This window comes from Oncorhynchus mykiss, chromosome 11, assembly GCF_013265735.2.
Source record: "Oncorhynchus mykiss isolate Arlee chromosome 11, USDA_OmykA_1.1, whole genome shotgun sequence".
NCBI classification, from domain to species: domain Eukaryota; kingdom Metazoa; phylum Chordata; class Actinopteri; order Salmoniformes; family Salmonidae; genus Oncorhynchus; species Oncorhynchus mykiss.
This window is the reverse complement of record NC_048575.1, coordinates 49,738,557-49,765,209: the sequence shown is the minus strand read 5'-3', so window position 1 is coordinate 49,765,209 and position 26,653 is coordinate 49,738,557. Positions and strand designations below refer to the sequence as shown.

The 26,653-nt window shown below is 42.9% G+C and overlaps 1 protein-coding gene and 1 long non-coding RNA gene across 10 annotated transcripts; one reads left to right on the top strand and one right to left on the bottom strand.

Moving 5' to 3' along the window:
* Nucleotides 1–15,954, bottom strand: LOC110535840. Of its 7 annotated transcripts, none has more exons than XR_005034661.1 (5): nucleotides 15,845–15,954; nucleotides 2,952–3,204; nucleotides 2,670–2,790; nucleotides 487–614; nucleotides 1–250 (listed from the first exon to the last, which is right to left on the bottom strand). It is a non-coding gene; the product is annotated as an uncharacterized LOC110535840 (long non-coding RNA). The 7 variants fall into 7 exon arrangements; XR_002475320.2 differs by lacking the exon at nucleotides 15,845–15,954 and adding an exon at nucleotides 3,726–5,010; XR_002475322.2 differs by lacking the exon at nucleotides 2,952–3,204 and having other exon boundaries at nucleotides 15,845–15,945.
* On the top strand, nucleotides 13,198–26,653 carry LOC110535839 (SH2 domain-containing protein 3C). 3 transcript variants are annotated; one of them, XM_021621159.2, is made up of 12 exons: nucleotides 13,198–13,349; nucleotides 14,545–15,319; nucleotides 19,735–19,774; nucleotides 21,335–21,463; nucleotides 21,576–21,991; nucleotides 22,137–22,255; nucleotides 22,577–23,055; nucleotides 23,145–23,260; nucleotides 23,427–23,598; nucleotides 23,750–23,861; nucleotides 24,073–24,279; nucleotides 25,384–26,653. In XM_021621159.2, exons 1-12 carry the CDS (start codon nucleotides 13,331–13,333, stop codon nucleotides 25,551–25,553), a joined length of 2,754 nt encoding a protein of 917 aa, XP_021476834.2. In that variant the 5' UTR covers nucleotides 13,198–13,330; the 3' UTR covers nucleotides 25,554–26,653. The 3 variants fall into 3 exon arrangements, with proteins under 3 accessions (XP_021476834.2, XP_021476833.2, XP_021476835.2); XM_021621158.2 differs by lacking the exon at nucleotides 13,198–13,349 and having other exon boundaries at nucleotides 14,466–15,319; XM_021621160.2 differs by lacking the exons at nucleotides 13,198–13,349; nucleotides 14,545–15,319 and adding an exon at nucleotides 16,595–16,906.

Here is a 26,653-nt window from a genome sequence, read left to right as displayed (position 1 = left end):
TTTTTTAAATAACCAAGTAGCACCATTTATTTTCTGTTGGAAATGTCCCATTAAAGGGGTTTGAAGCCCAGTCCTGCCTCTCTGAGGATGGGTTCAGCGGGGCTACCCCTGATTGGGGTGGGTCTGTGGGGGGTAAACAGGCTCCCTCTGGAAGGGTCACCCAGCAGAGGAGCCAGGCACTCTGGACCAGAGGGTTTGGACGGACTAGTCCTCTTCTAGGGCGGTGGGGGTTTCCAGACGAACAAAGAGGCTATGGTTAACAAGACATTGACACAAATTTGATATATTAAACCAAAATTGACAAAAACACTACATTTAAAAAAGGAAATATATATTATCTTTGAATTAATAGAACAAAAATCACCTACTCAGTATCTACTGTAACTAAGCTACAACATACACTGAGTACATTTATTGCATTTACTAATAAATAAATAGTATTTTTGACAAGCATAAAAACAGCAGCATAAAGGGCAGCTCAATCACCTATGAAGTTGAAGGCAGGTGCTCTTGGAGAGGGGTCCCATATTGGACAGGATGTGGTTGTAGTTGGGTGTACAACACGGTATAAGGCCCAGGACTCCTGTCTTGAAGTGACACAGGTGGGTGGTGGCCTTAAGAGGAGAAACAAAGAGGCCCTGATGATCTGGAGCATGTACATTGCATTCAAGAAGTATTCCGACCCCCTGACTTTACCACATTTTGATACGTTACAGCCTTATTCTAAAATGGATTTAAAAAATAAACAATCTCAGCAATACACAATGCCCCATACTGACAAAGCAAACAGAGTTTTTTTTTTAAATTGAGCAAATTTATAAAAGCTAAAGAACAGAAAAACCTTATTTATATAAGTATCCAAACCCTTTTCCTATGAGACTCGAAATTGAGGTCAGGTGCATCCTGTTTCTATTGATCATCCTTGAGATGTTTCTACACCTGTTGTCAAATCAATTGATTGGACATGATTTTGAAAGTTCCACACCTGTCTATATAAAGTTCCACAGTTGACAGTGCATGACAGAGCAAAAACCAAGCCCTGGGGTCGAAGGAATTGACCGGAGAGCTCTGAGACAGCATTGTGTCGAGGCACAGATCTTGGGAAGGGTACCAAAACATGTCTGCAGCACTGAAGGTCCCCAAGAACCCTGTGGGCTCCATCATAAAATAGAAGATGTTTGGAACCACCCAAAACTCTTCCTAGAGCTGGCTACCCGGCAAAACTGAGCAATCGGGGGAGAAGGGCAGCGGTGAACAAGAACCCGATGTCCACTCGGACAGAGCTCCAGAGTCCCTCTGTGGAGATGGGAGAATCTTCCAGAAGGACAACCATCTCTACAGCACTCTACCAATCAGGCCTTTATGGTAGAGTGGCCAGACAGAAACCACTCTTCAGTAAAAAGGCACATGACAGCCCGCTTGGAGTTTGCCAAAAGGCACCTAAAGGACTCTGACCATGAGAAACAAGATTCTCTGGTCTGATGAAACCAAGACTGAACTCTTTGGCCTGAATGCAAAGCGTAATTTCTGGAGGAAACCTGGCACCATCCCTACAGTGAAGCATGGTGGTGCCAGCATCATGCTGTAGGGATGTTTTTCAGAGGCAGGGAGACTAGTCAGGAATGAGGGAAAGATTAACAGAGAAAAGTACAGAGATCCTTGATGAAAACCTGCTCCAGAGCTCTCAAGACCTCAGACTGGGGAGAAGGTTCAGTGTCCAAAAGGACAACGACCCTAAGCACACAGCCAAGACACGCAGGAGTGGCTTCAGGACAAGTCTCTGAATGTCCTTGAGTGGCCCAGCCATAGACCCAACTTGAACCCGATCAAACATCTCTGGAGATACCTAAAAATAGCTGTGCAGCGACGCTCCCCATCCAACCTGACAGAGCTTGAGAGGATCTGCAGAGAAGAATGGGAGAAATTCCCCAAATACAGGTGTACCAAGCTTGTAGCGTCATACTCAAGGCTGGAATCACTGCTTCAACAAAGCACTGAGGGTCTGAATACTTATGTAAATGTGCTATTTAAGTGTTTTTATTTGTATACACTTGCTAAAATGTCTAAACCTGTTTTTGCTTTGTCATTGTTGAGCAAAAAAACTAAACATGCACATGGGGGGACCGAATTTGGGAAACTCTTGGCTAGAGGGCACAGGGAGGGAGAGTATGAGCAGGTGTCAGTGTCCCTGATTGGAACATACATGTTTTACGTTGATGCTGTTGTTTTTAAAGGCTGCAGTTACAGTTGTAGTTGTACGGGACCCCCCCCCCCCTTATTGCAAAAATGAAAATCTGAAAATCTGTTGAGTGCTGAGTGAAGAAAATCTGTTAGATGCTGAGTGAAGGAAAGTTTTGAGCAGCAGTGACAAAATAATACAGGCTATATACAAGTATACCAATTATTAGGAATACCTTGCATACCCTATTCAAAGGCAGTTACATTTTTTGTCTTGCCCATCCACCCTCTGAATAGCACACATACACAATCCATGTTTGAATTGTCTCAAGGCTTAGCAATCCTTCTTTAACTTGTCTCCTCCCCTTCACCTACACTGATTGAGGTGGATATAACAAATTACATCAATAAGGGATCATGCCTTTCACCTGGATTCATGGAAAGAGCAGGTGTTCTTAATGTTTTGTACACTCAGTACATATGGCACTGACCTGTCGCTGTCCAGCATGGCCTTCCTCTCTAGGCTGTAGTTGACTGTGTGATGCTCCTGTCTCTACTTCCTGAGCTCCTCCTTCTGCACAAGGGACTCCTCCGGAGCTTCCAGCTTACCCGCTGCATGGGGATGGAGAGAGGAGTAATACAATTGAACGATCAACATTTATTAATCTTGAATTCAAACCACAGGATCAGGTATGTTGGAGCTAGTTTGAAATAAAAGCCCGGTGGTGGATCATGTGAATGGGAAGATGTGGTATCGAGGTTCTTTATCTCACCAAGAACCATGTTCTCAAAAGGTGAGTTTGTCCTTGTTCTCCTGCAACTCTTGGCGGAGTTGACTGAGCTGCAGCTCAAAAGGACTCCTTGGCCTGCTGCAGTCCCCCCAGTTGCTCTGACAGGTCTGTGAGCTCATCCTCCTTCTGGGCCAGTGAGCACTTCACATAGAGCCCCATGTCCTTCTCAACAGTAAAGTACTAAAATGGGAAGTCATTGTGTTGCACCTCCAACTCAGCACATTTGTGCTGATATCTGCGAAGGCAGTGAGAAAATAGGATGACATTTAAATAGGGGGAATTCAATCATGGAAACTTGATTGGTAGTTTAAAAGCTTAATTGATTTAGTTTTATTATATATTTGTATGGTTGATTTTGTACTAATGGACAGTATTTTATAAATAACTATTTTGATGATTTGCTTTAATGAGTGATTCGTGTTTGATTGCCTATTTTTACCGTAATGGCAATGATGGGTTGTCTTTACCCTACCCTACGTGGTTACATTAGGGACACACCCTTCACACCACTTCGATAGTCACTTTCGTAGTAAGTTAGGAGAGAAGTGTCGCTAACCCTCTGCATAACCTTAACCTCAGTCTTCTAACCTGCTACGTTAATTGTCCTAACCTGCTGCGAAAAAGGCTTTCGCGGTTACGTTAGGCTATAGCCGTCTACTAGACGTTTCAACAATAATCTGAGTGTCCAGGCGCAACATTATTTCTCACGCAAACCTGTACTAGCCTAAAATATATGCAGCCAATGAAAACTCTCACTTTTCCAGTCTCGTTTCTGCGACCTGTAGAAATATATTCCACCTTGACAACGCGTCGTCAAAACACTTTGTCTCCAAATCGCATGTCCTCTTTCTCGGTTGATTTATCTCCGCTTTTCATTCTATTTGGGGGGGTCATTTTTTCCGTGAAACTTTTTCTCCAGCGATTAGAACTTCTTCTTCTATGGTATAAATGGCGTTCTCAACAATTAAATGTGCATACCGCCACCTAGTGTACGGGTGGATAATAATTATCCCAAAATATTTTTGGGGAGGGGTAAAAATAAAATATCATACTAACTACCCCAAAAATTATTAACCAAACAAAATCAACCTGCTTTTCTGTAAAAACCTCTTTCTAATCAGGTCCTAACACAGGCTCAGAAGCCTTCTGTGAGGGCAGGACATTTCCCTGCGACAAAAGCACTTGTAGGGCTTCTGCTGTGAAGTCTTGGAGCCCCAAAAACTTATCGGCTGCAGATATAATTTCCAGCAACTTGGACCTCTCAGACACTTGTGCTGTACAATTAATCACTGTGGCTATAAATGCCACAAAATCCACCCTCACAATGAGTGTATCCAGATCACCCAATTTACTTAAAACACTAGCAACTGATTGCAATTCATACACTGCCATATCTTCAACACTGTTGCCTCTTCCCCCGCAACTCTCTCCACCTCCTCCACATAGGAGATCTCTGGCAGCCCTGATCCTTGACCCCTTGACCTCCTTCACCCTAACAGGGCACTCAAGGAAGTCCGGAGTATGATCCACACCACAGTTGCAACATTTTCCATTCCCAGATTCTTCAACATCATACTTCTCCCGTCTGCAAACATTTGACACGTGACCATATCATTTACGATTTCCATACTGTTATGGTTTTGACAAATGCTCTCGCCGGATACCTCACATATCCAAGTAGAGTCTCCTCAAACAACAACAATATCGACAGGCTTTTCTCCTTCCTTCCATTTACCATACAGGTCAGGCGACATGCACTGACCACTCCTGGGATTTTCTGACTAAGATACTCATCAACTATATCCAACGAAACTCCAGCTATAACTCTTTTGGCAGGCGCCCTATTCCGAAGATCAATACATGTTACTTCTGACGGGGACATTTTAGCCAGATCCAGTGCACGCTTCTGTTCTTCATCAACGCAATTAACCAAAACAAGGCCGCTTCTGGTCACTTTGATTGAATCCACCTGTCTCACTGGTTTCTTCACAGTCCTCGATATTACAAAAGGATTTCCCAAATTAATCAGATCTCCTACCCCAGCCAAACCCCAACCCGGAAGATGCTGGGCCAATTGTGCGCCGCCCTATGGGATTCCCAATCACAGCCGGTTGTGATACAGGCTGGGATCAAACCAGGGTCTTTTTTTAATTTATTTTTTTATTTCACCTTTATTTAACCAGGTAGGCTAGTTGAGAACAAGTTCTCATTTACAATTGCGACCTGGCCAAGATAAAGCATAGCAGTGTGAACAGACAACACAGTTACACATGGATGTTATCATTGTCTGTACAACAAATTACAGATCGGACTCCTGAGTGGCGCAGCGGTCTAAGGAGTTATAGCTGTAGTTCCGTCATTGTAAATAAGAATTTGTTCTTAACTGACATGCTTAGTTAAATAAAGGTTAAATAAAAAATAAAAATAAGACCTGTATTGATTGTTTTAACAGCTTTCTTATTGGAAGAATGTAGAATGGTCTTCATGTGACTGCTCAAATTCCTTATAGAAAACATGGAGGTGTGTTGTCTTATTAGTGAATTTACATTTATGAATATGAAATTCTTCCATTAGCACAATTAGATTTGCGAGGTAAAATTGTTTTTCTTTATCCTTATTATAGTTAAGGAAACCGAGCAGCAGATTCTCCCGTAAAAAACTAAAGTCATGAAGAACATTAACAGTTATAAAACTATAAATATCTTGCCATCATTTCTTTACATGTAGACAATGCCAAAATAAAATGCAAAACTGTTTCTGGTTGCTCAACATCAAAAAAGTACAGTTAAAGTTCATGTATTTTTTTGAGTTTCTTCAGGTAATGATTCGCAGGGTAATACATGGATCATTCTGAAAGAGACCTCTTTGACCTTGTTAACAAGCAGGTATGTGTGTGGTAATAACTATACTTTTCCCAACAGATATTATTGACAAATGTATTCCAGTAAGTTGAGATATACGGAATAGATACAATATCTCTTTGAAATAAAGCATGTATAGAGTTGTTGTTCTGAGGGAGCAAGGAGAAACACATTTTCCCTATTGGAGAGTCAACTGGATTAAGCGAGGGTAGGTCAAGAAGGTAAGGTCTGGTTACACCTCTAAACAACATGAGAGTTCCAGATGGAATATCAGAGACTATGGTGAACTCTCTAGGTGTAACAGGGATATTGTAACAAGATAAAAATTGAGTAACAATCCTTCTGCGTGTAACGAATCTCCTCTTCGTCTGATGATGAGGAATAGGAATCATCGGACCAACACGCAGCGTGGTAAGTGTACATTGTAAATTTAATGAAATACACTGAATGAGAAAAACCAACAAAGAGAGTGAACGACACGAAACAGTCCTGTATGGTGAAAAAACACAAAACAGAAAACAACTACCCAAACACAGGTGGGAAAACAGGCTACCTAAGTATGGTTCTAAATCAGAGACAACAATTGACAGTTGCCTCTGATTGGGAACCATACCAGGCCAAACACATAGAAGTACAAAACCTAGAACAAAATATAGAATGCCCACCCCAACTCACACCCTGACCAAACCAAAATAGAAACATAAAAAAGGAACTAAGGTCAGGACGTGACACTGCATTAATAAGTTGACTCACCAGCAGGAAATTATTATTAAACCAGTTCTTAAAAAATTCAGATTTGTTTCTATTTCAAAATATCCTTATTGTTCCAAATGAAATACCTATGTTGGGAAAAAATATATTTATATATTAATGACCACACTAAGAATACTTGTCTATGAAAAGCAGATCATTTTGAAGGAATCTTATCAATGTTATAGTTACAAACATAAAATTGAAGCCACCAAAATAGCAGAAGATACGAAGGATGAAATTCCATATTGACCTTTGTTTCATTCAATGTTTAGCCCAATTTATCTTAAAATTATTATTCAAAGTAGGAAAATCTAAACAATTGAGACCACCATATTCATATGTTCATTACGATAGATTTCCTAATGTAATGTGTACGATTTTTCCAGATGAAGTTGAAAAGCATCTGGACAACTGCTTTACTTATTTTGTGGTCAAGATGTAGGAACTGGGCTGAGTAAGTAAGACTAGATGCTTAGGAAAAAATATTGACCACATCGACTGCTCTCGGAATCTGGTCAGCGTCTTTCAAAAAGAGGGCGGTGCCATCTACAAGCTGATTTCTGATAACATCTCCGTCAGCAAGGGGTAAGTTTGAAATTAAGAAACCAACCTCTTTTCAATTCAAATCTAGGATAAGTACTGTGCTTCAATTTAATGGAACTGTTCCCATTCATATACATAATTTTAATTTGACCTTTGTTTAATAATCAGGTAGGCCAGTTGAGAACAAGTTCTCATTTACAACTGCAACCTGGCGAAGATAAAGCAAACAATGTGACAAAAACAACAACACAGTTACACATGGGGTAAACAAACGTACAGTCAATAACACACTAGAAAGATCTGTATACAGTGTGTGCAAATGAAGTAAGGAGGTAAGGCAATAAATAGGCCGATGGTGGTGAAGTAATTACAATTTAGACATTTACACTGGAGTGATATATGTGCAGATGAGGATGTGCAAGTATAAATACTGATGTGCAAAAGAGCTGGAGCTTTACCTAGCAAAGACTTATAGATGACCTGGAGCCAGTGGGTTTGGCAACGAATATGTAGCGAGGACCAGCAAATGAGAGCATACAGGTCGCAGTATTGGGTTGTATATGGGGCTTTGGTGACAGAATGGATGGCACTGTGATAGACTGCATCCAATTTGCTGGGTAGAGTGTTGGAGGCTATTTTGTAAATGACATCACCAAAGTCAAGGATCGGCAGGATAGTCCGTTTTACGAGGGTATGTTTGGCAGCATGAGTGAAGGAGGCTTTGATGCGAAATAGGAAGCCGATTCTAGATTTAACTTTGGATTGAAGATGCTTAATGTGAGTCTGGAAGGAGAGTTTACAGTCTAGCCAGACACCTAGGTATTTATAGTTGTCCACATATTCTAAGTCAGAACCGTCCAGAGTAGTGATGCTAGTCGGGCGGGCGGGTGTGGGCAGCGATCGGATGAAGAGCATGCATTTCGTTTTACGAGCATTTAAGAGCAGTTGGAGGCCACAGAAGGAGTGTTGTATGGCGTTGAAGCTCGTTTGGAGGTATGTTAACACAGTTTCCAAAGAAGGGCCAGAGGAATACAGAATGGTGTCATCTGTGTAGAGGTGGATCAAAGAATCACCAGCAGCAAGAGCGACATCATTGATATATACAGAGAAAAGAGTCGGCCCGAGAATTGATCCCTTTGATCCCCCACCCCCATAGAGACTGCCAGAGGTCCGGACAACAGGCCCTCCGATTTGACACACTGAACTCTATCTGAGAAGTAGTTAGTGAACCAGGCGAGGCAGTCATTAGAGAAACCAAGGCTGTTGAGTCTGCCGATAAGAATACAGTGATTGACAGAGTCGAAAGCCTTGGCCAGGTCGATGAAGACGGCTGCACAGTACTGTCTTTTATTGATAGCGGTTATGATATTGTTTAGGACCTTGAGCGTGGCTGTGGTGCGCCCGATACCAGCTTGGAAACCAGATTGCACAGCAGAGAAAGTACGGTGGGATTTGAAATGGTCGGTGATCTGTTTGTTCACTTGGCTTTCGAAGAATTTAGAGAGGCATGGCAGGATGGATATAGGTCTGTAACAGTTTGGGTCTAGAGTGTCTCCCCTTTGAAGAGGGGGGATGACCCCGGCCGCTTTCAAATCTTTAGGAATCTCAGACGATACAAAAGGGAGGTTGAACAGACTAGTACTACAAAATAGTTCCCCAAAACCAAATTTCCAAGGGAAAGAAATATAAACAAATGTTCCACTGTATTGATGTCACGCTGGTATAAAGGATTTGGAGACAGGCGCAGCAATACATCTGGGTTTTTAATACACCCAAAACAAACACGTATACAAAACATTGCGATGTATCCAAACAAAAGAGCAAGGGTAAACATCGGAGAACAACACGGGAAGAGACCCGTAAAAACCCGCAGCATAGGCTGAGACAACGTGTAACAGTATAACTTTTTTTTAGACCGTCCCCTCGCCCATACCCAGGCGCGAACCAGGGACCCTCTGCACACATCAACAACAGTCACCCACGAAGCGTCGTTACCCATCGCTCCACAAAAGCCGCGGCCCTTGCAGAGCAAGGGGAACTACTACTTCAAGGTCTCAGAGCAAGTGACATCACCGATTGAAACGCTATTTAGCGCGCACCGCTAACTAAGCTAGCCGTTTCACATCCGTTACAAACGCATAGGTACTCAAACGACCAACGGACATGGGAAGAATAATCGACAGCCCAAATGGCTGGTTTGTAGGCCTTGCTCATACACACACTTTTTTTCTATAGGATTGAGGTCAGGGCTTTGTGATGGCCACTCCAATACCTTGACTTTGTTGTCCTTAAGCCATTTTGCCACAACTTTGGAAGTATGCTTGGGGTCATTGTCCATCTGGAAGACCCATTTGCGACCAAGCTTTAACTTCCTGACTGATGTGTTGAGATGTTGCTTCAATATATGCGCATAATTTTTTCTTTCTCATAATACCATCTATTTTGTGAAGTGCACCAGTCCCTCCTGCAGCAAAACATGATGCTGCCACCCCTGTGCTTCATGGTTGGGATGGTGTTCTTTGGCTTGCAGGCATCCCTCTTTTTCCTCCAAACATAACAATGGTCTTTATGGCTATTATGGCCATTTTTCTTTTCATCAGACCAGAGGACATTTCTCCAAAAAGTACGATCTTTGTTCCCATGTGCAGTTGCAAACCGTAGTCTGGCTGTTTTGGAGCAGTGGCTTCTTCCTTGCTGAGCTGCCTTTCAGGTTATGTCGATATAGAACTAGTTTTACTGTGGCTATAGATACTTTTGTACCCATTTCCTCCAGCATCTTCACAAGGTCCTTTGCTGTTGTTCTGGGATTGATTTGCACTGTTCGCTCCAAAGTACGTTCATCTCTAGGAGACAGAACGCGTCTCCTTCCTGCGCGGTATGATGGCTGCATGGTCCCATGGTGTTTATACTTGCATACTATTGTTTGTACAGATGAACGTGGCACCTTCAGGCATTTGGAAATTGCTCCCAAGGATTAACCAGACTTGTGGAGGTCTAAAAAAAAATGTATCCTGAGGTCTTGGCTGATTTCTTTTGATTTTCCCATGATGTCAAGCAAAGGCATTGAGTTTGAAGGTAGGCCTTGAAATACATCCACAGATACACCTCCAATTGACTCAAATGATGTCAATTAGCCTATCAGAAGCTTCTAAAGCCACCATCCCGTCTGAATGTCAACTCTGCCTAGAAGGCCAACACCACTCTCAACGTCAACAGTGAAGAGGCGACTCCGGGATGCTGGCTTTCTAGGCAGAGTTCCTTTGTCCAGTGTCTGTGTTCTTTTTCCCATCTTAATATTTTATTTTTATTGGCCAGTCTGAGATGTCTTTTTCTTTGCAACTCTGCCTAGAAGGCCAGCATCCCAGCGTCGCCTCTTCACTGTTGACGTTGAGACTGGTGTTTTGCGGGTACTATTTAAAGAAGCTGCCAGTTGAGGACTTGTGAGGCATCTGTTTCTAAAACTATGCACTCTAATGCACTTGTCCTCTTGCTCAGTTGTGCACCTCTTTCTATTCTGTTTAGAGCCAGTTTGCACTGTTCTGTGAATGGAGTAGTACACAGCATTGTACAATATCTTCAGTTTCTGGGCAATTTCTCGCATGGAATCATTTTGATGTTATTTTGATGGTCAAAGAATTCACTTTTCTTTAAAAAACAAGGACATTTCTAAGTGAACCCAAACTTCTGAACGGTAGTGTACATCCCTGTAAGCTCCGTGGGTCCACACTGTAGTTCTACCAATCTGTCTTACCACCTCTGACTGATTCTATATCTCAACCTCTCTCTCTGCACCTGGCATCTACCAAATGCTGCACTGTTTTCTCCCCTACAATTACAGCACTTAACCTCCACATTGCTCCGACATTCACCCTAATCATGGGGCGGCAGGTAACCTGGTGAGTAGGAACATTGGGCCAGTAACCCAGTGGGTTAACTGAGCAAAGGCTGTTAACCCACTGTTCCCCGGGCGCCAATGACGTGGATGTTGATTAAGGCAGCCCCCCGCACCTCTCTGATTTAGAGGTAAATGTGGGAGACACCATTCAGTTGTACAACTGATTAGGTGTTCCCCTCCACACTTGACACATATTTTCTTTCCTTTACACTGAGCAGCACATGTCCCATTCTTTGGCATTTAAAACACTGCAGTGCATATGGGAGAAATTCTCGAACATAAGGAATCCTATCTGTACTTTTCCCGGCAAAACTTTCTCAAACCTCAGCATCACTGATAAGCTTTCACTTCATTGTCCCTTTTTCTTACTAATCAACCTTTTGACCTCCACTACTCTGTTTCCCTTCACATTTTCATTAATATCATCTGTGGACATATATATATTGGGACTCCAGTGATGACTCCCCTCAACCTAGAATAAGCACCAGGTACTGTACATGGCTTTCAATATTCTTCCCATTAAGCTTTTCCATTTGCAGAATCTTCGCTTGCTGAGCCTGGCTAACACAAAATATTAACCGGGCTAGTTTAACTTCTCTTTCTCTACGGCATTGGTTAGTCGGATAGGGTGTAAATGAGGCCCTGTGGGCTCATCAAACACCATCTTTCCACTCCGACACATTATTACTCTAGCTTCCTATCTTGACGCTCTTTTTGCTTTCTATACTAGATGCTCCACTGTTTCAGTATCAGGATCTGTCTTCTTCCTATGTCTTTCCACTATAGACCATTCAGATCCTTGACCCTCATTCTCCTGCTCCATAGGATCAGAACAGACACCCATGTTGATTGCATTCCAGCACAGCTGTTGCTTCACCAACTTTCTCTCCATTTCTTCCATTTTGTTACACTCTACTCGCCGCCATTTTCCTGGCCCTTCTCCCACTCCTGGCATCCACAACACACGTTGTTACCAGGGAATGACGTCAGGTGCCATTGAATTGGAATGTCAGTCTGCCCACTGAAATGGAATATCAGACAGTTCAGCTCCTGTATTACCATACTATCAGTTTAACAAACAGATATTTACAATACATCATGTTTACCTAGTTAATCTATAGAACCTACTCTGATTACAGTATTGTAGTACATGGTGTTCTCTTGTTCTTTCATATAAGCACATCGATGACATGGGCAAGGTCCAAGGCTTTGGCATTCAAGCACAAATATTTGGGAATGTATTACTGCAAGTATGCACACAAAACAGAAACTGCATATAAACGGTATATATTTGTCAATTAAATTAACATTCCACAAGCCAACAATCGTCGTCCCCTCTCTCCCTTTTCACAGATCTACTAAACTTCTATTGGAATACTGTTTCATTAATACATCTCTGTTGCGTGTAACAACGGATTTGCAACCGTATGAATAGGCCTGTACGGTACTTGCCAGGCCCTGGCCGATTCATAGACAAGTCAGCTGTCATTAACAATGTCATCCTTGTGTTGGCTGTATAGGCCTAATTGTGTCAGATACCAAGTCATACTAAATGCTAGTGAAAATGTCAAAGCTTGTTTCGAGCTAGCATGGTGCTCTTTGTGCCTAGACAAACTGCTTACACCGTACTGCTTACTGCCTACTATTGCTTATTTCTTTACATATGACAGGAAGTCTCAATAGGAAATTTAGCAACCCTGAGAAAATGATGCAAGACTTGTGCTGAGTGACTACTCACTATCTGAGTCAAAACCCCCATCCTACCCCACCCCTCAAAAAGGAGAAGCGCAAATTCCCTCCTGATGCCCTCCTGATGTTTTGGTTTACTTATTTTTTCGGTGGGACTATTTTGTTGTTTTGCTTTATCAATATTTTTTCATCTATAGATTGTCAATCATTTATAAGCACATTAATAGATCACATCATATACAGCCTTGCTGAAAGCTCCTTAAAATAACATAACAACTGTAGAAATAACACAACAACTGTATGTGACACTGACATGTTTTAACTTATTAGGGTAAAGGTCATGTTAATTGGAAACTTTGGTTTGATAGATTCACTAGAATGTCTGTATTTCAAATGCAGAAAGGACTGCTGACGTGAAATGGATTTGCCAATTCCGCTCTCTCAAGACGACAGGAAGAACATTTCTCTGTTGGGCAAAAAAAAAATGTATACTGTTCATCACACTGTGGGCACTGCATGCTGTTCAAGGGGTGTATCAAAGTTGTCCTCATATAGTCTGTCTAAGAACAAGGATGATAATAGGACCTGTATCCTTACACGTCTGAACCTACCCCCAAACCATGAGCAAACGAAAACTGAGTAAGTTTTGTTTTTCTTAGTAAATGTCTCATTCGTAATCAATTCTACAGTATATAATAAGAAGGATCACAGAATGCAACAATCCTAGAGCTCTGGCTATTTTGTGAGTCAGAGTTAGGGAAAGGGAGGAGGCTCCTCATCTCTTAATGTGACTATTTGTAATGAATGAGTTCTATTGACTCTTGTTTCTCTGTCAGTTCACTCATTGTCTGCTGTTGCTCCACTTATAAAAACACTATTCAGGTTTACATGCTATTGTAAACAAAAACATAGATGGCTCATTGTTTTGTTTCAAATAGCATCTCAACTGAGCACTAAATGAAGACTGACCATGGCATACAATACAAAAACAGCTATTACTAATACAAGCCAGCCTGCTATAGACAACAAAGTTATGTTTGTTGGTATTAGGTTGTGTGTGTGTATATATATATATATGTGTGTGTGTGTGTGTGTGTGTGTGTGTGTGTGTGTGTGTGTGGTTTGAAGTGTATAACGACAGTAGGTCATTATGTCATTTAAACTTGACCATCAGGACCAAAAACATAATTTGAAAATAATTTGAGTAAAGGACATCCCTCTAAAATTGTCTTGAAGATTAAAATCCTGATCAGATAGTAGTCTACATCTGTTACAGAATAACATGTTTATAGTTCTGCTTCCTCAAGTCTCCCTAGATAACGCTCTCAGTGACAAAGCTAGCCGTTCAGGTCCAGAGTACACCCCCCCTCTCTTGCCTAATGTGTCTCTGAAAAGTAAATAAAAGACTAGCGTAAGGAAAATGATAGTATTCCTCCATTGTCTCCCCCAATTTATCCCTCTCCCACTCCTTTTAACAGCCCCTGAGGAATCATATTTAGCTGGAAGCAGGCTAGAGGCATTCGATATGTCTGCATCAAGTTTTCATGCTCTAATGGGTCCGCAGGGAAGAAACATAATTAAACAACCACAGAGTTCAGCTCTCAGTTCAGAAATTAATCCGGTGAGGGATTCAGCATGTTCGGCTTGCATGTGAAAACATTCCAGGCATGACTGAGCAGAGAGTACACAAATAACATTTTTCACATGCTAAAAAATTAAGAGCGAAATCTCAACTCAAAGCACATACTGTACCATAGAACACCAATGTATCAGGATATCAAATGAGCCATGGCAACAGTGGCTACAGTAAGGAAATCTTGCGATCTCTCCCCAGGTCTCAAGTGGTTTGGAAGTCTCTCCAATCTCTCCATCCGCCGTTCGTCAGACAAGACAGACCCCAAGATAACCTCGAAGCCTGATGGGAGCCACAGTGACAAAACTTTGGGGGCCAACTCAGTTGATGACATGGATACCTGCTTACACAGCCCGGGCTATGCTCGCTCCAGTGACATGTACACACACGTAGGTACCGTGGCTCGAAAGGAGAGGCAGAAAAGCAGCAAGGGGTCAAAGAAAAAAAGTAGTAGCAAAGGTCAGATCAGTGGAGGGCAGAGCCAGTGTCAGGATGGGGACTATGTACGAGATTCTCCTCTTCTGAGTGTCCTGTCTAGTACCCATCTTTCAGCTTTAGAGAAGTCATTGCCTGGTGGCCTTACAGGGAAAACACTGCCAGTGGTTCAGGCCCCCACTCACTCTCCTTCACCCAGCTGTGACACAGATACACTGCCATCCCGTAAAGGCTCACATGAAGTACCCAAGTCCTCAGCACTTATTAAACCCTCAGGAAATCAAGATCCACCATTGACATGTGAGGACCACTCAAGGGTCAATGCAGCCAGGACCAATGCTTGTGTGCCTGACCCTGCCACTATGCCTGCCTCCCAGAGCACACAGTACTACTCTGACCCAGTGTCACCCACAGCGCTTACCAAGGACTTGTATGAGGTGATGGACCCTATAGCACAGGCGGTCCGCAGAGATACAGAGAAGACACACGATGATGGAAGCAGGACTCTGGGAGATTCACAGAGGATGGGGACATTTGACTGGTGAGAAACTGATTTATCACAACACAAGGGATGATATGTGTGTGAGATGAATTGATACATTATGTAACCTTTTATATATATATTTTTTTTTCAAACAAAATATAAAGAATTGTATCTGTATCTCTGAATTCAAGAATTTGTAACTGACAGACATATGTTTTAAAGTCCGGAATGAACTCTAGTGCCATATATTATCCTGCAAAAGTGCTCTGAAGTGAAGTTGCATTAGCCATCTGCACTGTAAAACCATGAAACATGTGACAGGCTTATAACCTAAACGTTAGTGTTTAAAACTTAAACATCAGGCATTTCGATTTTTCAATAAGTGTTCTCACCTTAAACACAGGCGTTTAGAATGCAAGACTAAACATGACAGTCCGCTTTTTCCAGTGAGTTTCCAACCAAGAAAACACCTATTTTAAACACTAGTGTTAACTTTCCCATCGTTCTGTTTAGAGTGCATTTAGTCATTAGAAATTCCATGCCTTTTATTCAGATCAGTGTTAGGAATGTCTGTCACCTTACCTACATTCAGCACAACCGAACAGGACATTTGATTCAAGAAATCTTTTCCACCGCGTGGTGTGTTGAGTTCATTTCAGTTAACTCTGAGTGAAAAAAAAGGGGCCTGATTATCATATTTCCCAGCATGCTTTGTTGCAGGTTGATTTTTAGAATAGTTTGTTTTAATATCTCTGTTTCCTCATGCACATTAATCGATTGATTAATTGATCTTATACTATACAAAGATAAATAACTTGGATTTTTCTAAGCTAATCCAATCTGCAAGAGGTTTTACTTATTGCACCCGTTACTTAGATGGTTGTTCCAGTTGAGATTTTCTGGTTTAGCTAGTTTTGATTTTGAAATCCTGCACAATAGCAGTCATTCTGTGTGCAGGTTGTGGATGGTAAAATATTCAAATTCTTAGAAATCCTCCCTCTGGCTGGATTCCAATAGGAATTACGTGTTTGATGTGGCCCATGAGCCAGGATTTTCTGACCACAATGTGGAGTATAACTAGACCATATGAAATGTATATGTGGTCATTAAGGATTTACTTTTAATTGAAACACATTCACTTAGGCAGTCATCGGGTGAAGGCTCCAGGAATATAAATAATTGAATGGAACAACCACAGTCATGGGTGGGTATTCAGTTCAAAGGCATTCTGTGAAATACGCAAATATGGCTTTACACCCTAGTGTTAAAACAACACCCCCTCCAAGTGTTACGGGAAAGTGTTTCGTTAAGTGTTTAGATCCTAAACACTTGGTTTGACAGTGTACCTGTTTCTCGACGCGGGACGCTTAATTACTCGTCTTTAAAATTGGATATTCCCATAAACCTGAATTTGAAAGGTCTTGTTGAATAGCGAAACGATAATTCGACTCCGACAATAACATGCATGGGCCGAAGGTCCCTCCCCTGCACGGTTTTTGCGCGTGGACGAGAGCACCCTTTGCTCCGCTTGTAGTTCAGCTCAGCGCTATGACTTGAGATCGCTACACTGCTAGAGATGTGCGAAAGTCATGATATAGGCTACCGTTCGATTCCGTCTCGAGTATTTACTACCATGGGGATAAGGTGAGATTTCAGATTTCTATATTTCTTATGATAATACAATACCATCACTTCATGGTGGATGTACGTTTGATGGATAAATTCAGGTTCTAGTTCATAGGTTGTTTATTGCCTGGACTGCATAGTCATGTTCTCTCTGAGCACTTTCGTTTGAAAACTGTTTTTATGTTTTGGACATTGTAACATTCACATATGTTGCAGGTAATGTCATTGTGTTACATGGTAACATCTTGCAGTTGCAGCCTGCACACTGCACAAACAACTAATCCATCCTAGTTAATTGTATTCATTGTCTGCATGATGTCCTGAAGGGACATACTTCCACACAGTATATCTTGATATACATGAATACATCTATTTTCTTATGAAACATTAATAAACCCTATTCGCATGAAATGTTCAGCTTCGGACAGTGAGCTCTGGGTTTAATGTCCTACAATAGCCTCGCCTATAGTGTGTCTGTCATTTGGGGAGCCTGGGAAATGGGTTATGTAATGTGTATTGCTTAAGGAATTTGGACGTTTTCCTTCATTTCAGCGAAAGGATGACATTATTGCTGCTCTTTGTCCAGTGAATGGCGACCATACAGTCTATGGCCGAGACTGACTTCTGATTGTCCTAACAGCTAGTGGAAGTAATTGATCTCTCAGCTAGTTGAACTTGACCTTATGTTCCCTGACATTCCCCTAGGCCAGGGGTCCCCAATTACATTTAGTGGATGGTCGGGTCTGGAATATAGTTCTAAAACATTTTTACACTGCAAATTGACCACAAGAATCCCAAACAGATATAGTATTTGACAATAATCATTTAAAACCTTGACCACATTGGGATACGATCACATATGCCTCTCTATTTATGCGTGGGAATACTTTGGAACAGATTTCCTCAATTAAAATCACTTTGAGCTAATTTCCTGGTGATTTTGCAGCAATGTCCAAAAACAACAATCACTCCTGGGGGATCACCCGCATATTTGGGAACCCTGTCCTAGACATTATGTGCAGACCGGGATTATACTACATATTAGTCTATAGAAGAGAGGAAACAATATTGAGCAAAATGCCGCTGGTATAGATGAAAGTGAAAATGTGAAGGTTGGAAGTTCAGATCAAGGGTCATTTTACTCTATGCTGAGGTCAATAGACAGCTTGTCAGTAGTGATTCATTTTGCCTGATCAGCGGAAAAAAATCGAATATACATTTCCAACAATTCTACACATTTTGCCATGAGTAGAGAAACTTTTGCATTTTTTGAAGCACATTTTCAGCAATTCCACACATTTTGCCTTGACTTATGCGATGTTCATACGATATCTGGGTGACTTACAAAATCAATGGGGACCCACTGTAGGCCAGGAACCCTGGGCCCCTGCCCTTTGTGCCCGGTCTGTAATTCAGCCATGATTACTACAAGGTTTAGATAGCTGGCCAGACTAAGTTACCTAGCAATCTACAGTGTATAAAACCTTAGCTGACATGGGCTAATTGAGTCAGTGAGTGACATAACAAGAGGAAAACTGCTGATGCACTACCAAATTTCATCATTACTACCTTGTGTATTCTACTATTCATACTCCCAACAGTAAGTTGAGACCCTGACTTAGTTCCCCCCCAGAAAACAGTGGTGGCGGGTTCCCCTAGCGGCCACGGGGTCCCCTAGCGGGCACGGGGCCCTCTAGCGGGCACGGGGCCCCCCTAGCGGCCACGGGGCCCCCCTAGCGGCCACGGGGCCTTGCGCTCAGTGCGTAGTCTGCGTATAGGCAGAGGTGGCACTGGTCAAGTGTCTTTAGTGTAAAGCTCTAAACTCTAGGACTCACTGAAGGATGTAGCTTTCATAGTCATGAGTGTGATCTGTGAAACCTCGCTCTTTCCTCGGTTTTGCTGACAATGACACTGCTCCATTATAAACCGTGTCATAAACTACTTACTGTGTCCTCCTTATGTAGATGGGCAGTGTACAATGTTCAGTGTTTGCAGGTCATACTGTATGTGATTCTTCTTATTGTTTTGAGCCACAACCCACTTCAAGGGGTTGTGTGTTTGTGTGTGTCTCCCCCCATACACAGCTGCCTCATGGCTGTTTGATGACGTTAGTTTATGCTGTAAATATGGATCTTCATCTAGGGAAAGTCATCCGGCCAAGTACTGAATAGGGAGGCTCCTTAGCTCAAACTGAAATGGCGGTCAGAGGAGCTTGGCTTTATTAGGCATCATAGAAACATGGGAAATGAGTCTGGAGATTATTCTTCTTGTCAGATAATGAAAGCTAGTTCTACTGCTGGTTTTTGTCATCATTATCTCAGTCTGTGTTATTGTAGTTTGGGACCCCCTGTGGGCCATTTATGTGTGTTTGTTAGTGAATGTATCTTTAGCTGGAAGGAAGGACTGGGGGGAAGAATGGTATGTTGGGGAGGACGAGGAGCAGCTGTGAGAGTGCTTGCGTGCATGTGTGTGTGTGTGTGTGAGATTCAGTTCATGGGAACAAGAGGTCATGTCTCTTGACAGTACTCTTGTGGAAACGTTCTGGCTGAGGAACAACAGAAAGTCCAAAGTAACACTTTTCAAAAGCTCCTGACATGCCTCACGTCTTCCACGATAGTTTTTGTTTAATGTCACCGGCTGTTGCTTGGAGTTGTCATATTAGTACATATCTTGGAGGTATTGCAGATTTGAACTCCTACTAGACTGTTATGCAATAGGCCTATTTCCCCCTAGCCTTAGAACATAGAGAAGTACATACACAGAGGACAAGGCCCTGAATGTTGAGCCATCACAATGAAGAACATACATTTCCATTCTAACATTATGTTTTCCCCTCTCTCTTCCAGCCAATTGGATCCCATTGAAAGCAAAGGCGAATATGTGAAGGTAAGATCTTTTTCCTCCTCCTCACTACTAATATGGATTGATTCATAATAAGTGGTCCTTTTGAGACGTTCTCTCGAACAACTCTGAGGTGCCTGTTTAGCATTGCAAAACAACAAAAAGGAGACTTGTTTACTTCTTCCTATATAGTGTGTTGTTTTTAGAAGCCTCTCTCTTGCTGTGTTTGTGTGGAACCAGGAGAACTGTGATGGGGATCACAGTGTGCACAGCGGTCAAGCTCTAATTGAATTAGGTTCGGTGACATAAAAGAGTTGGGAAGCCTGCCCATTCCAGAGGAATAGTTTAGAGACGACTGTGTAACTGTGGGCAACTGAGCCTGATCTGGATATGACTGGTTATGCCTAGTGCAGATGGAAAGACTGAAGGAATTCAGATACATTCATTCATTGGATCCTCTCTAACTTTACAACCATACAATTGATTCTACATTTTAAATCAACTTTATTTGATGCTTTATTTTATCAATATATATTACATTATATATCTAAGCCCCCCACCCCCCCCAAAAAAAAGTGACTTTCCAAAAAGCAAGACCACTTGCCAGCAGCATACCACCCTGCATCCCACTGATGACCTACCTGTGAAGCTAAGTGGGGTTGGTCATAGTCAGTCCCTGGATGGGAGACCAGATGCTGCTGGAAGTGGTGTTGGAAGGCCAGTAGGAGGCACTCTTTCCTCTGGTCTAAAAAAAAAAAATCATAGGACAGTGATTGGGGACATTGTCCTATGTAAGGTGTTGTCTTTTAGATGGGATGTTAAACATGTGTCTTGACTGTCTGTGGTCACTGAAGATCCCATGGCATTATTGTAGGAGTTGGGTATTAAGCCTGGTGTCCTGGCTAAATTCCCAATCTGACTGTCAAACATTCAATTTGTATTTAAAATTAACACTTCCCTCCTTGAAATGCTAAATTATCTTGATGCAACAAACCGGTATGCTATTAATTCAATCCAAAGTATTCATGAGATCTGTAGGTCTCCTCTTCATTTTGTAAGTGTTTTTGGAGCAGTGTCAATCAGTCCATGGGACAAACCATTAAATAGAGGGAAACATTGTTGTTTGAGAAAACAACATGTCACCTACTGTAGTTGAAGGCTTGGGAAGGGAACAGTCGTTAGGACCAGCAGATCCGCCCATTTAAAATGAATTCCAAGAAACATTTATACAAGTGGTGATTGGAGGGTCAGGGTGCTTGATCTACTTTGTCTGGGAGACTGTGTGTAAATAGGTGACAGCTTGGCTGACTAATGGCTAAGCTACACAATAACGTTACCGCAACAACCTGCCCAAGACTGTGCTCTGGTGACATGCCAGTGTGGGAATGCCTGACTTCTGTTCTCTAACCTTCCCTGCTTCACTCCATCTACTGAATTTCACAACAGACTAACCGGGGGAAAGGCAACAAAGTGACTTGTTTCCACTGTCTGGTGCTGAATCTACGCAGATGCTGTAACTGTTGTTTCACAGGGGTTATGAAGTTGAAATGTATTTTATTTTCAACTCTTCTCTACGTCTTACCTTTGCTTCCTATGTCTTTTAAGTTCTCCAAGGAGAGGTTCTGGTTGGACGTCCCGTCTGAGAAGCTGCGCAGGGAGCTGGAGGAAGAGCTGAAACTAAGCAGCAGCAACCTGTTGAGCCATGGCTGGTACCATGGACACATCCCCTGGGAGGTGAGGCTCCTCTGCTCCCTCAAACATCTAGATATACTTATGCGCACGTACACACGCATGACATTCGTAGTAATCTCTAGCTCTACTTACTGATGTGTCCTTTGACTGGCAGGTGTCAGAGACTCTGGTGTTGCACCATGGGGACTTCCTCATCCGAGACTCTCTCTCCAGCCTGGAAGACTATGTGCTGACCAACCGCTGGAACCACCATACCCTGCACTTCCTAATAAGCAAGGTCCTGCTTCAGACCAGTGAGACCTACACCCGGGTCCAGTACACCCTGGAGGGAGAGGCCTTCGACTCCGTGCCTGCTTTGGTTCACTTCTACGTGGGGAACAGGATGGTTTTGACTCAGCAGAGTGGGGCTCAGATCCACAGTCCCGTTAATCGTACTTTACCACTACACTACTTGGAGGCAGCCTTCGCTCTGGCCAACCACAAGGGCTATCTGAACTCTCCCTCCTGTCAGAAAGGGGCTCTGGTCAAGACCCAGAGTGGGAATGGGATGGACAAGATCTGCCCGCTTAGGTGAGACTGGTTCTCATCTGCACTGTCCTCTGCTCTTTTGACTACAACATCAGTTTGTCTGTGAGCAGTGCTTTTTTGCTGTGCTTCAAATATAGCTTGTTGATTTTGACTAAAGGTGTGTGTGTGTGTGTGTGTGGGCGTGCAGCCCTTCTACTGTTCACCACAGGGAGGCGGTCAGGAGCTGTAGCTTCAATATGGATCAGATTGAGAAAATCCATCAACCCTCTTCACCTATTGGAGAGAACCTTCTCTCTTCACCATTTAGTGAGTATGGGGTTCTTTTTGTACAGCAAAGCTTCACAAGCACATAATCAAATATCTGCACTGTGAGAGTGCCACACAAAAACTCTTCAATTGCTTCCCAGTGACTTAAGTTTCAAATGAAACACTTCCATAGGAAAGGACTGACAATATGAATTTGATTTTTAACCCTTATTTTACCGGGTAAGTTGATTGAGAACACATTTTAATTTACAGCAACGACCTGGGGAATAGTTACAGGGGAGAGGAGGGGAGGGATGAAGTGTGACAGAGTGTGACATTGTGTAACTCATTATTGTGAATTTCCTCTGCTTGTATCTGAAGTCACCCAGCAGCCCAGGAGTCCACGTGTCATCCGAGTGCCAGAGGTGGATCCCTCCCCATCTGTCTCCAGATGCTACAGCAGCAGCACCCAACACTCCCCCTCCCCCTCACCCAACAACAACACACAACAGACCACCAGAGCCCAGGCCTCACCAACCCACATATATCTGACTCCAGACACAGACAGCAGCTACAGTCAGCTCTGTCCTGCCACCCCACCAGCTCAGAGTTATGTGAAGCGGCTGTGTACGGAGGAGGATGAGGGACAGAGTGTTGTAGACCCTGTGAAGGAGGAGAATGTGTATGAGGTCCCTATAGTGGAAACAGCCTCTGCCTTCATGCCTAGTAGGTACCAGTCCCCACTGATGCCCAAGGAGAACAGGCCCCTGGAGGTGGGGGTGCTGAGGAGGGTCAAGGAGCTGCTAGCCCAGGTGGATGCCAAGACAGTGGCTAAACACATCACCAAGGCTGACTGCATGGTACTGACACACACACACACACACACACACACACTCCCTCATTGCACAACCCAAACCTATCCTTTTCTTACCATGTCTCTGGTCCTCAGGTCGCCAGAATATTGAACGTGACTCCGGAGATGCAGAGGAAGATGGGTGTAAGTTCTGGGATGGAGCTACTGACCCTCCCACACGGTCACCAACTCCGTCTGGACCTGCTGGAAAGGTGAGGACTAGCATTACTTTTCACATTACTTCACACACTTTTTGGTTCTTCAGATTTTTGGGTGTTTCTGTGTCAGCTTCCTTGTATTTCTAAGTTCACCAGTTTAATTCATGTCTTTGTAAAGTCTCTGTTTTCTCTGTGCCTCGACTATCCCTCTATCATCCAGGTTCCAGACCATGTCCATCATGCTAGCTGTGGAGGTGCTGGGCTGTACAGGCAGCACTGAGGAGAGAGCTTCCCTGCTGCACAAAACCATCCAAATGGCTGCTGAGCTCAAGAGCAACCTGGGCAACATGTTTGGCTTCGCCACCATTATGAGAACCTTAGAGCTGCCACAGGTACAGCACATACTTATGGGCATTGAAACTGCAAAGTTACTCATACATGACTACTGTAACTAGTATGTGGAGCAGGTTACATTTAGGGGAGGTAAAGCATGAGTTATACTGATCAGTGCATTTATGAGCAATTATCTTCTTTGCCTCTTAGATCTGCCGTCTGGAGCAGACGTGGATGGTGTTACGCCAGCGACACACAGAGGGCGCTATCCTCTATGAGAAAACCTTGAAGCCTTTCATGAAGCGCATGAACGATGGGAAAGGTACTTCATCCTAATTTACCCCCAAAGACATTCAGCCTACATTCCCTAAATAGTCTCCTTTTAACTAGAGCCTAGGGAATAGGGTGCCATTTTTGACACACGCATTGTTTCACCCCCTAAAAGCAGTGAATGCAAATATTGACCTTAGTGAGAGTATACAGTGTGTCAAATGCAATGCCTAATAGACCTCTTCCTCTCCTCTCTTTCTAAGAGAGCTGTGCATTATCTAACACATCTTTCCCGCACGTGGTGCCCCTCCTATCCCTTCTGGAGAAAAGTGTAGCGGTGATGGACGGGGCGGAGCCTTGGGAGACGGTGGAAGCGGGGATGGATGTGGTGATGAGTCATCTGGCGGCGGCACGTACCATGGCACAGCTGGGGGGCAACTACTGCGCCAATGCAGAGAAAAAGCTACAGGGTGGGAGGAAGTCTTTGTACTATGTTCACCAAAACTATATTGAGATACAGACCAAAACCATGTTGAGATACAGACCAAAACCATGTTGAGATACAGACCAAAACCATGTTGAGATACAGACCAAAACCATATTGGGATGCAGACCACAACCATGTTGAGATGCAGACCACAACCATGTTGAGATGCAGACCACAACCATGTTGAGATGCAGACCACAACCATGTTGAGATGCAGACCACAACCATGTTGAGATGCAGACCACAACCATGTTGAGATGCAGACCACAACCATGTTGAGAAGCAGACCACAACCATGTTGAGAAGCAGACCACAACCATGTTGAGAAGCAGACCACAACCATGTTGAGAAGCAGACCAAAAACCATTTTGAGATGCAGACCACAACCATGTTGAGATGCAGACCACAACCATGTTGAGATGCAGACCACAGCCATGTTGAGATGCAGACCACAACCACGTTGAGATGCAGACCACAACCATGTTGAGAAGCAGACCACAACCATGTTGAGAAGCAGACCACAACCATGTTGAGAAGCAGACCACAACCATGTTGAGAAGCAGACCAAAAACCATTTTGAGATGCAGACCACAACCATGTTGAGATGCAGACCACAACCATGTTGAGATGCAGACCACAGCCATGTTGAGATGCAGACCACAACCACGTTGAGATGCAGACCACAACCACGTTGATACAGACCACAACCATGTTGAGATATAGACCACAACCATGTTGAGATACAGACCACAACCATGTTGAGATACAGACCACAACCATGTTGAGATATAGACCAACACCATGTTGATACAGACTAAATTCTTGAGATACAGACTAAATCCATGTTGAGATACAGACCACAATCATGTTGATACAGACCAAAAACATGTTGAGATACAGACTAAATCCATGTTGAGATGCAGAGTACAACCATATTGAGACTAAAACCGTGTTGTGAAATTAAGTATTTCGTAAAAGTTTGCCACCACGACACCAACACAATTTACCACATATTAACAAATTAAATATGTATTAGTGAGGCTTCAATGGTGATCTCTTTATGTTGTTGTGTGTTGTGGACATACAGGTTTCCAGGAGCAAGCTGAGGTTCTAGAACTCTTCCTCACAGAGTTCCAGATGAGGTTGCTGTGGGGGAGTCGGGGTGCGGGGGAGAACCAGGCAGAGCGATACACCAAGTTTGACCAGGTGTTGACCGCCCTGTCCAACAAACTGGAGCCCCCCCATTCGGCACAGTGACCTTTAACCCCAACCCACATTGGACTTTAATGGGTTTTTGTCTTGCCTTTGTCTCTTGAAATGAGAAGCAACTCCAGTCAAGTACTCCGTGTTAACTGACATGGCTGTACCAGCAAGACTGAGCCTTTATGGTTCTCTTGAGAGATGCTATGATATGGCTTAAATCCATGGTTCTGGGTAATGAGGTAGGCTACTAATGCTTTATCAGTTCACATAAAAATGTGCTTCACTACACAGACTTGTGCTGTGAAATAGTAAACAGAGAATCATGCTCTGTTAGCATATGGCCAGTTCAGGGTTGTTGCTGCTCCTTTCAATATCAAATACCACTGTTATAAAAGTGAAGACCAGCCTTGCACAGAGTGCAAAGGTCTCACTGCCCTTCCCTTAATGCCTATGAGGCTGTGCCTTATGTGTGAGAATAATCTGAAGGAGATTTGGTCAATCCTTTGCCAGGATCAATAAATGTTGCTCTTGTATGTTATAATAAGCCTGCTTATGAAGGCTGTGCCTTACGAGACTAACTAGCTGATAACAAGGGAATTTTGTTCTTTGCTCTAGTCATCATAGTCATCTCTGTTGTGTGTACATTAACTTATACGCTAACATTACTTACATTAAGCAGAACATTTACTTGCTTATAACTTATTATAAGGCAATACGTTTGTAATATATGTAGCGAAAGTGTTGAAATGAATAATGCCACTCGTATTTGTTGTTGTCCTAGTTCTGTGACCAGTGACGAGAGACAAGAAAACCAACCACTCAATCATGCATGATACTGTATACGTCCCTATGCAATACATATTTACTTTTGGTGCTATTCACAAAAATGGGTCTTTAACGTGTGTTTAGCATTAGTGTATTTTATCACGAATTCGATCAAGCTGGTACTACATCAGCACATGCTTTGATAGGGTCAGTTATCAAACAATGCACTGAGCTTAGTTCCAAAGGTGCAAGTTATTTAATGACATGTTTGGAATCTAAGCCTATTTGTCCATGTATTCAACGTAAATGCAATGGATATATTGACTGACCTGACTACATGACATATGTAATATAATTTAATAAAAATCATTTATTGGTGTTGGAACATG

Bases quoted from the DNA above. Each gene is read 5' to 3' on its own strand.
- LOC110535839 (XM_021621158.2), top strand. From the start codon at position 14,499: ATGGCAACAGTGGCTACAGTAAGGAAATCTTGCGATCTCTCCCCAGGT. The intron at 15,320-19,734 runs GTGAGAAACTGA...TCTCTCTTCCAG, and splicing joins AGGATGGGGACATTTGACTG to CCAATTGGATCCCATTGAAA. The intron at 23,599-23,749 runs GTACAGCACATA...TTTGCCTCTTAG, and splicing joins GAACCTTAGAGCTGCCACAG to ATCTGCCGTCTGGAGCAGAC.